The following is a 10,540-nucleotide window of genomic DNA, read 5'->3' on the forward strand; positions in this document are numbered from 1 at the left end:
AACATATATATATATATATATATATAAGAAAAAAAAAACAAAAAAAAACACAGACTGTTGCCTATTAATTTGAACCATTAAAATTACTATTCAAGAGCTTTGGTTCAGTAGGTTTGTTTTGAGAAATCATTACTTTTATTCAGCAAGGACACATTAAACTGCAGTGACAGTAAAGACATTTATAATGGTAGAGTTTTTTGGTTTAAAAATAAATTCTGTTTCTTTTCAACTTTCTATTCACCAAAGAATGACAAAATTTACCATTGTTTCCACAAAAATATTAATCATCATGAATATTTTCAACATGATGATAATATGAAATGTTTCTTGAGCAACAAATCAGCATATTAGAATGATTTGTGAAGAATCACATGACACTGAAGACTGGACTAATTTGACTGTTTTTACTGTATTTTTGATCAAATACCAACACCAATCCCAGACGTTTGAATTCTAGTGTACATATTTTAATGTACCTAATCTCAATCCTATGAAATGTTCATCATTCTTTGTTCCTGAAAATACTAAGCAGTGTCATTTCATGTATACAAGTTCGACTTTAAACTGTCATTTCCAATGTTATATAAAAACGACTTAGTAAAATATTTAGTAAACTGCTGAAACTGAAATAAGTAAATTCCAGGTTTTACATGAATATCTGTAAGTCAACATTACCGCTTGATTTCATCCTCCATCTCCTTGGTTTTTCCTTCCAGTCGGCTGATGGTTTCACGGCAAGAATCAAGTTCCATATTCAGGGCAGATCTCTCACTGGTCAGCTCCTCAACACGGGATATAAGAGCCTTACGAGCAGTATCCACCATTTCACTGAAACAGAGACAAAAAGACAAATTAAATGGTCGATATGGGTCATGGCTCATTCAAGACTCAACATTGACAATAAACAGATTGATATATAAAACTGTATTCTATCTTACTGAGTGTGTTTTAGTTCTTCATATTGAGAAAGAATCTGCTCAAACTGGCCTGTGCTATCTGCAAACAAAACAAAAACACAAAGATTCAAGCACACAACCCAGCCATTATTTAGACTGTGATGATTCTATATTAAGTAAAGCATAATGTATAATCAGTTGGTTATTAGTGCTAAATCCATTAAAATAAACAAGGGGTCTTGAAATGATCCTGAAATGGTTTATTTTACAAAAATGGCCAGCTGACTGTACATTTTAATGCTTATTACAAGGCTGTACCAAAAAATTAAATGAATGGACATGACATATGTATTAAATATTAGCTTGAGGTGAAATTATTTTATTATATGAAAAGAAAGTAACAGCGGAGTGATAAATTAAACTAGCACAGTGTAGGAGAGCAACGGTCAAATTTACAGTTTAGTGGTCACTACACAACAATATTTGATCACAGCTGCATTTGACCAATCAGAACCAAGTGTTCCAGAGACTTGTATAATAAATGCATTTAGCATCAGAGCAAAGATTTGATAATCAGTTTCTCTGGTGTTGCAGCCTGAAGTAATACGATTTGAATGAAAACAGTTTTGTTTTTTTTGGTTAATATTGATTTTATGCTTTTCTTTTCCCTGTTCCTTCGTTGAAATGTAAATTTCTTCTAAACAACACACATACATTCAAATTAAATACATGATCGTACCTCTGACACTGGCCCCCTGGTCAACATTTTCCACATATTCCCTGCTGAGTTCAGATAACTCTGAAAACACAGAGTCTGTATTCCTCAACTCCCACTCCAAGCAATCAGAGTCACTGTCCATGTCTTCCTCCTCTGTTTTTTCTCCATCTTCCACCTTCTGGTCTTCAACCACCTCTCTCTTATCCTCCTGGGCTTGTTTCATTTCATCAAACAAACTGGAGTTTAATTCAGAGGTGGCTGTCTTTGAACAAACAGGGGAGCTGGAGAGAGACAGATCAACAGAAAAGACAACAGAAAGATAACACATGTTTATGGGAAATACATTCGTTATTTGTATAGGGAAATACAATCAAATATCATCAAATATAACTCAGATTGTATTTCTTCCCTTTTTTCCGTGAAGGAAAAAAATGACAATGAATCATCTAACATGACTTAAAAATAAACCAAATAAAAGAACATCAACAGGATGTTACACACATTAACAGAAATACAAACTCCCACTCACTTCCTGGAGAAAAAGAAAAAAAAGAAAATCAGAAAGCTTTTGATATGAAGTTACTTAAGTCTTAACCCTCTGGTGTTGTTCGGTCATTTTAGACCGGAAAAAAAATGTTTTGAAATGTTAAAAATCTCTACTTCATCGGAATGGTACGAAACTCGATGACTTTTATGGCAGTCACTATGTGACCAAAAAATAGATTAAAAAAATCTTGGACTCAAAAAAGCTAAATGGTTGTAAAAAAAAGTCACACTTGTGTTGTTCGCGGTCAAAAATGACAGTCATTGGAAATAAATGAATGGGAAATACGCAAAAATACGAAAAAATTGTGTGTACAATCTACAAATCATTCATGATGCAGAAAAAAAGTGCACAGCAATGAAGAGGTGACACTCTAAAATATCAAGAGTGCAAAATAGACACACTCATTCACACACTCAAAGCATTCCTGTTCATTTTTGTTACATTTTTGATGTTGTGTGTAACAAAATGTCTTTTTCTGTGTTCAGGTTTGACTGTAGTAAAATTTATGCAAAAATGACAATGAATCATCTAACATGACTTAAAAATAAACCAAATAAAAGAACATCAACAGGATGTTACACACATTAACAGAAATACAAACTCCCACTCACTTCCTGGAGAAAAAGAAAAAAAAGAAAATCAGAAAGCTTTTGATATGAAGTTACTTAAGTCTTAACCCTCTGGTGTTGTTCGGTCATTTTAGACCGGAAAAAAAATGTTTTGAAATGTTAAAAATCTCTACTTCATCGGAATGGTACGAAACTCGATGACTTTTATGACAGTCACTATGTGACCAAAAAATAGATAAAAAAAATCTTGGACTCAAAAAAGCTAAATGGTTGTAAAAAAAAAGTCACACTTGTGTTGTTCGCGGTCAAAAATGACAGTCATTGGAAATAAATGAATGGGAAATACGCAAAAATACGAAAAAATTGTGTGTACAATCTACAAATCATTCATGATGCAGAAAAAAAGTGCACAGCAATGAAGAGGTGACACTCTAAAATATCAAGAGTGCAAAATAGACACACTCATTCACACACTCAAAGCATTCCTGTTCATTTTTGTTACATTTTTGATGTTGTGTGTAACAAAATGTCTTTTTCTGTGTTCAGGTTTGACTGTAGTAAAATTTATGCAAAAACTGACATTTCAAACCAACATTTCAAAAAAAAAAAAAAATCTAAACCTTTACAAAAAGTTGTCTTTGAGAATGTCTAAATATAAATCCTAATCCTCAACTTAATAAAAATTAGTATTTATGTCTAAAAACAACTAGAGAATTTATAAGCCTTTTTATATAGAGCTCTATAGGAATCTAGTGGCTAAACCACGGAATTGCAGATGTTTTTCCGTTTTTTACTCCCACCAGATGGCACTAATCTGCCTTTTTTAAAGGCATTTTAAAGGCATTGTCTCTATTTTAACATGAAATACTGCCATAATTGAAAAGTATGTAATATAAAATTATATTATCCCTTTATTAGGAAAAAAATATCAAAATTTTCAATGGGAAAAAATGTATCATAATTATTTCATAAATATTAATTAGTATCATTAAATTCTCTCAAAATAGAAAATAAAAATCACCACAAAAGCACAGGGTTAAAGCACCTTTACAGTATAAAGAACAACTATGTATTTGATCAAAAAAAGAAAACAAACAACCAATAACTGTTTTCTATTTTAATATATTTTAAAATTACATTTTTCCTGTGATAGCAAAGCTGAATTTTCATATACAGTATTCATATTCAACATTGTCAAAACTGCTACAGTTGGTCTCGGACAAAACAATGAGATATTACAGTCACTCCTTATAAATTTCTGTACCTTGTTTCAACAAAGTCCTTCAAATGAGCCAACTCAGGGGTGGAGCTTATGATGTTACTGATAAAGGACTGATCATTATTATGGTTAACTTCAGCATCAGTCACTTTGCTGTTATTGGTAACGGTAATTTCTGACGCAGTGGAATCAGGGGCACTGCCAGCTTTTGGATCATGCTGTGGAAAGAAGGGGGAGGGAAAGAGATGCTGTTGTGAAAATACAGATATTTATTGTTTTATACTAGGCATTAATGCAAATATATGCAAAGTAATATTTGGAAAGAGCGTAGTTTGTCTCCTCTGAATTACAAATAAATCCACCTCTTCAGTGCTGGAGGTTTCTGTTTGACCGTGCGTAGAAACAGCTTCTGAATGTTTGCTGTGCACATGATTCCTGCAAACATAGTGAATTTCCCTTTGACACATAACAACACTGTAATTTTTAACTTCTCAAATGCAGAAGAAATTATAGTCTTTATTACAAGCTGTTAAGGAAGAAATGTACCACAATATGGGCTTCAATTACCTCAATAAGGGGAAGTGTGTGTTACCTGAAAGTGAAGGCTTCGCTCTCCCACTCCTTTTTCTTTTCCAGCAGATCTCGATGTGTCAGTACTAACTGGATATTAAAAGAGAAGATTTTTTTAACAAATTTAGAAAGAGAAATTTAAAGTAACCAACAAGCTAAAGCTAAACTAAAACAGATGCACTTGAGAGGTGACAGACCTTGTTATGTGTGTGTTTAATGGAGTTTAGCTCTCGTGTCAGATTTGCTTTCTGCTCCTCCAAAGCCATCACTACAAAGAAAAGACCAAGGCCATATATTTAAAACATACATTTATATAGATCGTGCCAATGTGTTACCAGTCTGGACAGGCAGAGAGAGGGCAGAAGGGAGAAAGGTTTTATTCAGAGAGACTCACATTGATCAGCTTGTTCCCTGGCTTTTCTCTCCAGTTCTCTTTCTCTCCTTTCTCTCTCCTTTTCTCTTGCACGCATTGCCCTTCTCTCTTGCTCAAACTGGTCATCCAACTCCAAATAGCGCTGGTACGTAGACAAGTTTAATTTTAAAAGGTATTTACATTTAAAAGGTGCAACTTAGCAATTTCTTTCCTCATTACAAAAGTTGTACACAAAGAGATATGTTTCAAATCATGCACACTCACGAGAGATGACGTCAGTTAAAGGTGGGGTAAGCGATTTTTCAAAAACGCTTTTAGAAAACTAATTTGGTCCGAATAGCAAAACAAACTTGTAGCCAATCAGCAGTAAGGGGCGTGTCTAATCATGATGTGGAGGAGAGAGCGTTCAGTGCACAGCACAGGACAGACATTAGCCGAGCCGAGCGACAGAAAGATTGAGATGGCGGATAAAAAAACAAAAGAGGAAAATGTCTGCGGAACAAAAGAAGGCTTAAAGGGGTCATATGATGCAATTTCAATTTTTCCTTTCTCTTTGGAGTGTTACAAGCTCTTGGTGCATAAAGAAGATCTGTAAAGTTGCAAACACTAAAGTCTCAAAACCAAAGAGATATTCTTTATAAAAGTTGAGTTAACCACACCTACCTAAAACGGCTCGTTCTAACACGCCCCACACGTCTACGTCACGATGTGGGAAGATTTGCATAACACCGCCCAAATGTTCACGCAAAGAAAGAAGGCGTAACTTTTATTCTCACTGTAGTGTTGTTGACGCTGCAGCCATGTCCTGAAGGCGCTGTGTGCTCCGTTGTGAAAGCGAAACTACTTTGTTTGGCCTTCCAAAAGAGGACGATATCTGCTTCGTCATGCCTAGAGCTGATCAAAAGAGGAAAACGTCTGCGGAACGATAAGGCAAGAAGTAGGACCCGTGTAAATATCGGATCAGCTTTCCAGCGCTGGAGAGAACTCAAGGAGCGGAAGGCCTGCGATCGGATGCCGAGGTTGCTTTGTTTCTTCTCGATAGGTGAGTAACACCGTGTCTGCACCACAACAGCTAAAGTCTGTCTAGTACACTGGACGCGACAAAGCGACCGTTGAAAATCATTTGAAATTTGTGTCAATATGTCATAAATAGAACGCAGCAGCAGTTTTCTGTCGGGGATTTGTCGTGTCGTGCCGCATCCAGTGTAGACCATAGATATGTATATATATCTATGGTGTAGACAGCATCACTGATTATAATGAGTTCTATAGTAGTTGGTTTTGCTTTGTTTCACAGAACTAATCGTTGCCTGGGTTGCGTACGTATGTGTGGGGCGGAGCTATCAAAATAGGGGCGAGACCATTTTGGGGTAGGGGCGTGTTTGTTTTGGTGATTTCAAATGTCAACATTGGCTACCAGAAATCGCTTACCCCACCTTTAAGATACATTACTCATGGTTGACTGCAATATAATTTTTTTTTTTTTTTTTTTTACAACTGATCATAATGCCGAATCTGCAATTTTTGTCCCACAAACAAACCAGACATTTACCAGTATTTATACTACAAACCAGTATTTATTGTTTGAATTTCTTTAAAAAAATGACAACATTTAAAAGCTGAGACTTTGTTTCATGCCGGAAGTAACCTGCTCTGTCTTGTCTGTCGGCGCATTGTCAGTTTCCACTTTGCGCCACAATGCATTTTTCACTGCATGAGAACATGTGTGGCGTGAGAGCACCATGGCTTGGAGGACACAACAACAGTAACGAAGTGGGGTGGGTGTTTGCGAAGGGTCAATTACATAGGAAACTGAAAAATTTTGCTTTAGAATATATCTGTATGCATATTGACATGCTGTGGCAATTCAAAGAAGAGCCAAAATTTCAAAATGTTGCAGAAAAGGTCATTCTAAGGTAGTTTTAATAATAAAAATAATAATAACACTTATAAATAGTATTATTGTTAAACCCAACTGAGTTAAATTAATAGGGTTTTAATAATTAAGAATTATAAAATAATAATTGAATTAAATAATATAAGATGTAAATGGATATTTAAAAACACAAAAATCTCAGGAGAATTCAAGTGGGAATGTGACCAATTTGAACAGAACTGATCCAGCTATCCAGCCGGTCATTCCACTCACTGAGCTGCACAGATAGCTTGTCTGTTTTGCAGCATTCATTCGGAGAGCATAGTTTCATTCTGTTTATGGAGTATTAAGCTTCCCATAAACCGATAACTCTACAGCACAGGGGCCCTGAAAGGGCCACTAACTCCCCCTAAGGGTGTCAATATAAAATCCAAAATTACAGTACAGTAATATAACGCACCTGAGTTCACGTTTAAAGTTTAAATATTTTTTGGGGAAAAATATGAAAGTGTTTAAATTGTATATTATTTTTAAGGTTTGAAATTCAAGAGGCTATTCACAAAAGACCTTCAATTCATCACACAGTTGTTTCTCACCTCTTGGCTCTCTCTCCTCAGCGTTTTCTCATTCTGATACCTCTCCAACAGTTCTTCTCTCTCTCCTCTCTCTTTCTCTGCCTCCTCCTCTCTCTCTCTCAGCTGAGCCCTGCAGCTTGCCAGCCCTTCCAGAACCCAGACGAGGATGGGCAGCAGGGACTCCACCACACCAGCTCCATGAGTCTCCACCACCAACTACAAAGAAAAAGTCTGAACTGTATTTGTCTCCAGTGGTGTTCTCCCATCACATTTCATGCTCTTATCTTAGTGGGCAGCTGCACTCACAGGAAGAGTGATGCGCTTGTGAAGGGGTAAAAATACTACGGTTGACTTCCCTTATGAAAAGTCAGCAAAACATCTGCTCTCTGAACTTCACCGTACGCTGTGCTTGAGCAAGTGGCAAATTATAAAAAAAATGCCTCTAAAGGCCCATTCACACCAAGAACAAGAACTATAAAAATAACTATAACGATATTAGTGTTCACACCAACAGATGATAACTTTCTGTTTATTATAAGTGTGCTCTGCAGTTATGTCAAATGCTCAAGCTCCTTAAAGCCAAGTGCATTCTGATTGGCTGTTATCGCTTATTAGCTGGAAAAAGAGTTCTGAATGTGATTCCAACAATATTGTTCCTTCATGTCGTTATCGTTATAGTTGTGGTGTGGACTTTCCTATTCTCAGAATTAGAACAGTTATTAATTCTTTATTCATTACCATGATAGTTATCATGCTTGGTGTGAACAGGCCTTAAAGCTTTAAGGTTGTTTTGATTGGTTGTTGAATAAACGTGGATACTCTTGATTGGTTACCTGCAGCTCCGAGTACAGTTTCCCCGCCTCCTCGCTCACAATATCTGGATCCATCTCCAGTTCTCCACTTCCACAAAGAGCACTTTCACCATAATCCATGTTTCACAGTTCTCCGTTCTCTGACTGGCTTAATATCGCTATAATTTGAATGTACCCCCAGTCTTGCTGCTGAACTTTGCTATTCAACACAAAACTCTTCCTTTTTATCACAGTGTTTTCACTACCTTAAAATGGTTTCAGTGTGTACCCAAACAAACATGAAAATAGTGTGGTAGTGTGTTAGTGACAGCTTGCGCGTACACTACAACATCTCTTCTTGCTCTTATAAATAGCTACGTGAGAAGCAGAACTATTTTCTTAAGCCATTTGGTATTTCCAGTTAATTCCCCCTCTTCCATGCTTCTCGTTTTCTGTTTCACATTCATTCTCAAAAACTAAACTGACTAAAGTCATTGGAGTTAGTCGGCGCTGTTTATGTCTGGAGGTGTTTTGGTGTCCATTCTGGTGGGAAAAAAAGGGTAGAAACATGCGTTAGTACATCTAAACCATTTTGAACAACCTGTCATGCATGCATGCGCTTTTATTAATCCATATTGACAGCAAGACTACATGGACTATTTAAGCGAAACATAAAATGGGGAAACCAGTTACACAGCCTAAAATACTTGCATAAATCTTGTTCATCTTCTTAGTCAACTACTTCAAAACGTGTTAAGCTCAACTATGTTTGGTTGCAGTTTTAGATCGAGTGTTTTAAAACTATCATACAACTTAACTTTTTTGTTGTTAAATTCTGTAATTCACCCAAATATAATGCTTGTTCTTTATATAGATATGTAAATACAGTTTTTTTTATACAGCTTTCTATTGCCACTCTAAGTCTAGTTCACCCTTAATAGTGAATAAGCTAGTGAATAAGTCATTTAATCGGCCAATATAAAACAACGTCATGTCAATTTGTACACATACTGTACACACATGCATACAACACAAGCATATATAAACACACACATATTTAAAGCCCCATGACCACAACACGTCTCTCAGACTTAAAGAAACATTACCGCGTAAATATGAAGCACAAAAATAAACTTTTATATTCAACAGAAAATAAATAAACTTTGCATGACGTCGGCAACACCTTCAACGCTGTCTGCCTGTGCCTGCATTGACACTTGGCCTTTTAGCAGTACATTTCACAAGCAAACGACTATTTATTGTGGTTTAGGCATATTTATCAACTCACCTTTACACATTACTGTGGCTCGGACAGCATTTCTATGAGTTCACACGGATGAAATTCAAGCTCTTCGCGTTAGAAACGATATAAATTACTCTAACCCAGGACCCAGGTTAAGGAAGGAGGCGTGGCTAGAGCGCCAGCAGTTTGAGTGACGTCAGTCTGGACCTATCAAAAAGAAGAGCGCTGAGTAAGAACCAATAATGATGCAGAGGGGGCGGGAGACGGGCGGTGTACGAGAAACGAAAACTTGAACGTTGACACGTGATGGCTCATGCTTATCATGTGACTTCAGGGTAGGCAAAACACACCTGGCGAAATACTTCACATTCCAGTGTGTGTGAGAGGTTTTAGGAGATCAAAGGTCGTACTTGACCGACTTTACCTCCGTTTGCTTTTAGGTTCACGTTCATGTATATTGTGACCTGCGACGCTCCAATAAATAAACTCACCGACTCACTGACACCCGCCTATCAGATTTCACCACATGCTTGACAAGAGGAGACGAAACTGAAAGAGATCTGCTGCTGGCGCCGACTCGAGACGACAATATGGTACACTGCTGGCCCAAATTCAACAATTCTACGTCATGATTTTGAAACGATTTCTTCAATTATTTTAAATTAATTGCAGTAAAACTTTATTTTTATATGAATTAATGGCAAAATGCGGTGTATTTGTCAGTTTATACTTTTTTTGTGCCGACTGCATTTGTTAAGCTAAACCGTTTACTCATTAAAAAAAAATAAAATCTTTTTTTCTTTAATTTATTGGAAATCTGCTTGGGGGGGGGGGGAAAAATATATATATTTGATGATCTGAATCTTTTAAGTGTGACAAATATGCAAACAATTACAAAAACAGGAAGGGGACAAAAACTTTTTCACACCACTGTAATCGTGTATTACACTAGTCTGTGTGTTAATGTGTAACTGGTGAAAATAAAAATGTAAATTGCAGGAAGCTATTTTAATTTTTTTATTATTATTAAAAAAAATGTTAGCAGTGAATTAACAGATTATAAATTATAAACAGATTATAAATTCAGTTTTGTGTGTATCAATAACAAATACTTGCACAGATCCTTTTCTAACAGCCTGATCCACTTCTGTTGTGTTCAGGGT

General features: G+C 36.2%; 1 protein-coding gene across 1 annotated transcript in view; it reads right to left on the reverse strand.

Annotated features, from left to right (window-relative positions):
* The window catches only part of LOC107656699 (C-Jun-amino-terminal kinase-interacting protein 4-like), a 22,238-nt gene extending 12,689 nt beyond the window's left edge, over positions 1–9,549 (reverse strand). The window contains exons 1-11 of the mRNA XM_016444641.1: positions 9,423–9,549; positions 8,177–8,677; positions 7,365–7,559; positions 4,914–5,034; positions 4,717–4,787; positions 4,542–4,609; positions 4,312–4,384; positions 3,995–4,167; positions 1,636–1,895; positions 939–996; positions 676–828 (exon numbers count right to left, since the gene is read on the reverse strand). Coding sequence (XP_016300127.1) covers positions 676–828; positions 939–996; positions 1,636–1,895; positions 3,995–4,167; positions 4,312–4,384; positions 4,542–4,609; positions 4,717–4,787; positions 4,914–5,034; positions 7,365–7,559; positions 8,177–8,275 — 1,271 coding nt within the window. The 5' untranslated portion in view covers positions 8,276–8,677; positions 9,423–9,549. The remainder of the gene's footprint in view (positions 1–675; positions 829–938; positions 997–1,635; positions 1,896–3,994; positions 4,168–4,311; positions 4,385–4,541; positions 4,610–4,716; positions 4,788–4,913; positions 5,035–7,364; positions 7,560–8,176; positions 8,678–9,422) is intronic.
* Positions 9,550–10,540: the final 991 nt, after the last annotated feature.

The sequence above is a fragment of the Sinocyclocheilus anshuiensis genome, unplaced genomic scaffold, assembly GCF_001515605.1.
Source record: "Sinocyclocheilus anshuiensis isolate Anshui unplaced genomic scaffold, SAMN03320099.WGS_v1.1 scaffold1683, whole genome shotgun sequence".
Taxonomy (NCBI): Eukaryota; Metazoa; Chordata; class Actinopteri; order Cypriniformes; family Cyprinidae; genus Sinocyclocheilus; species Sinocyclocheilus anshuiensis.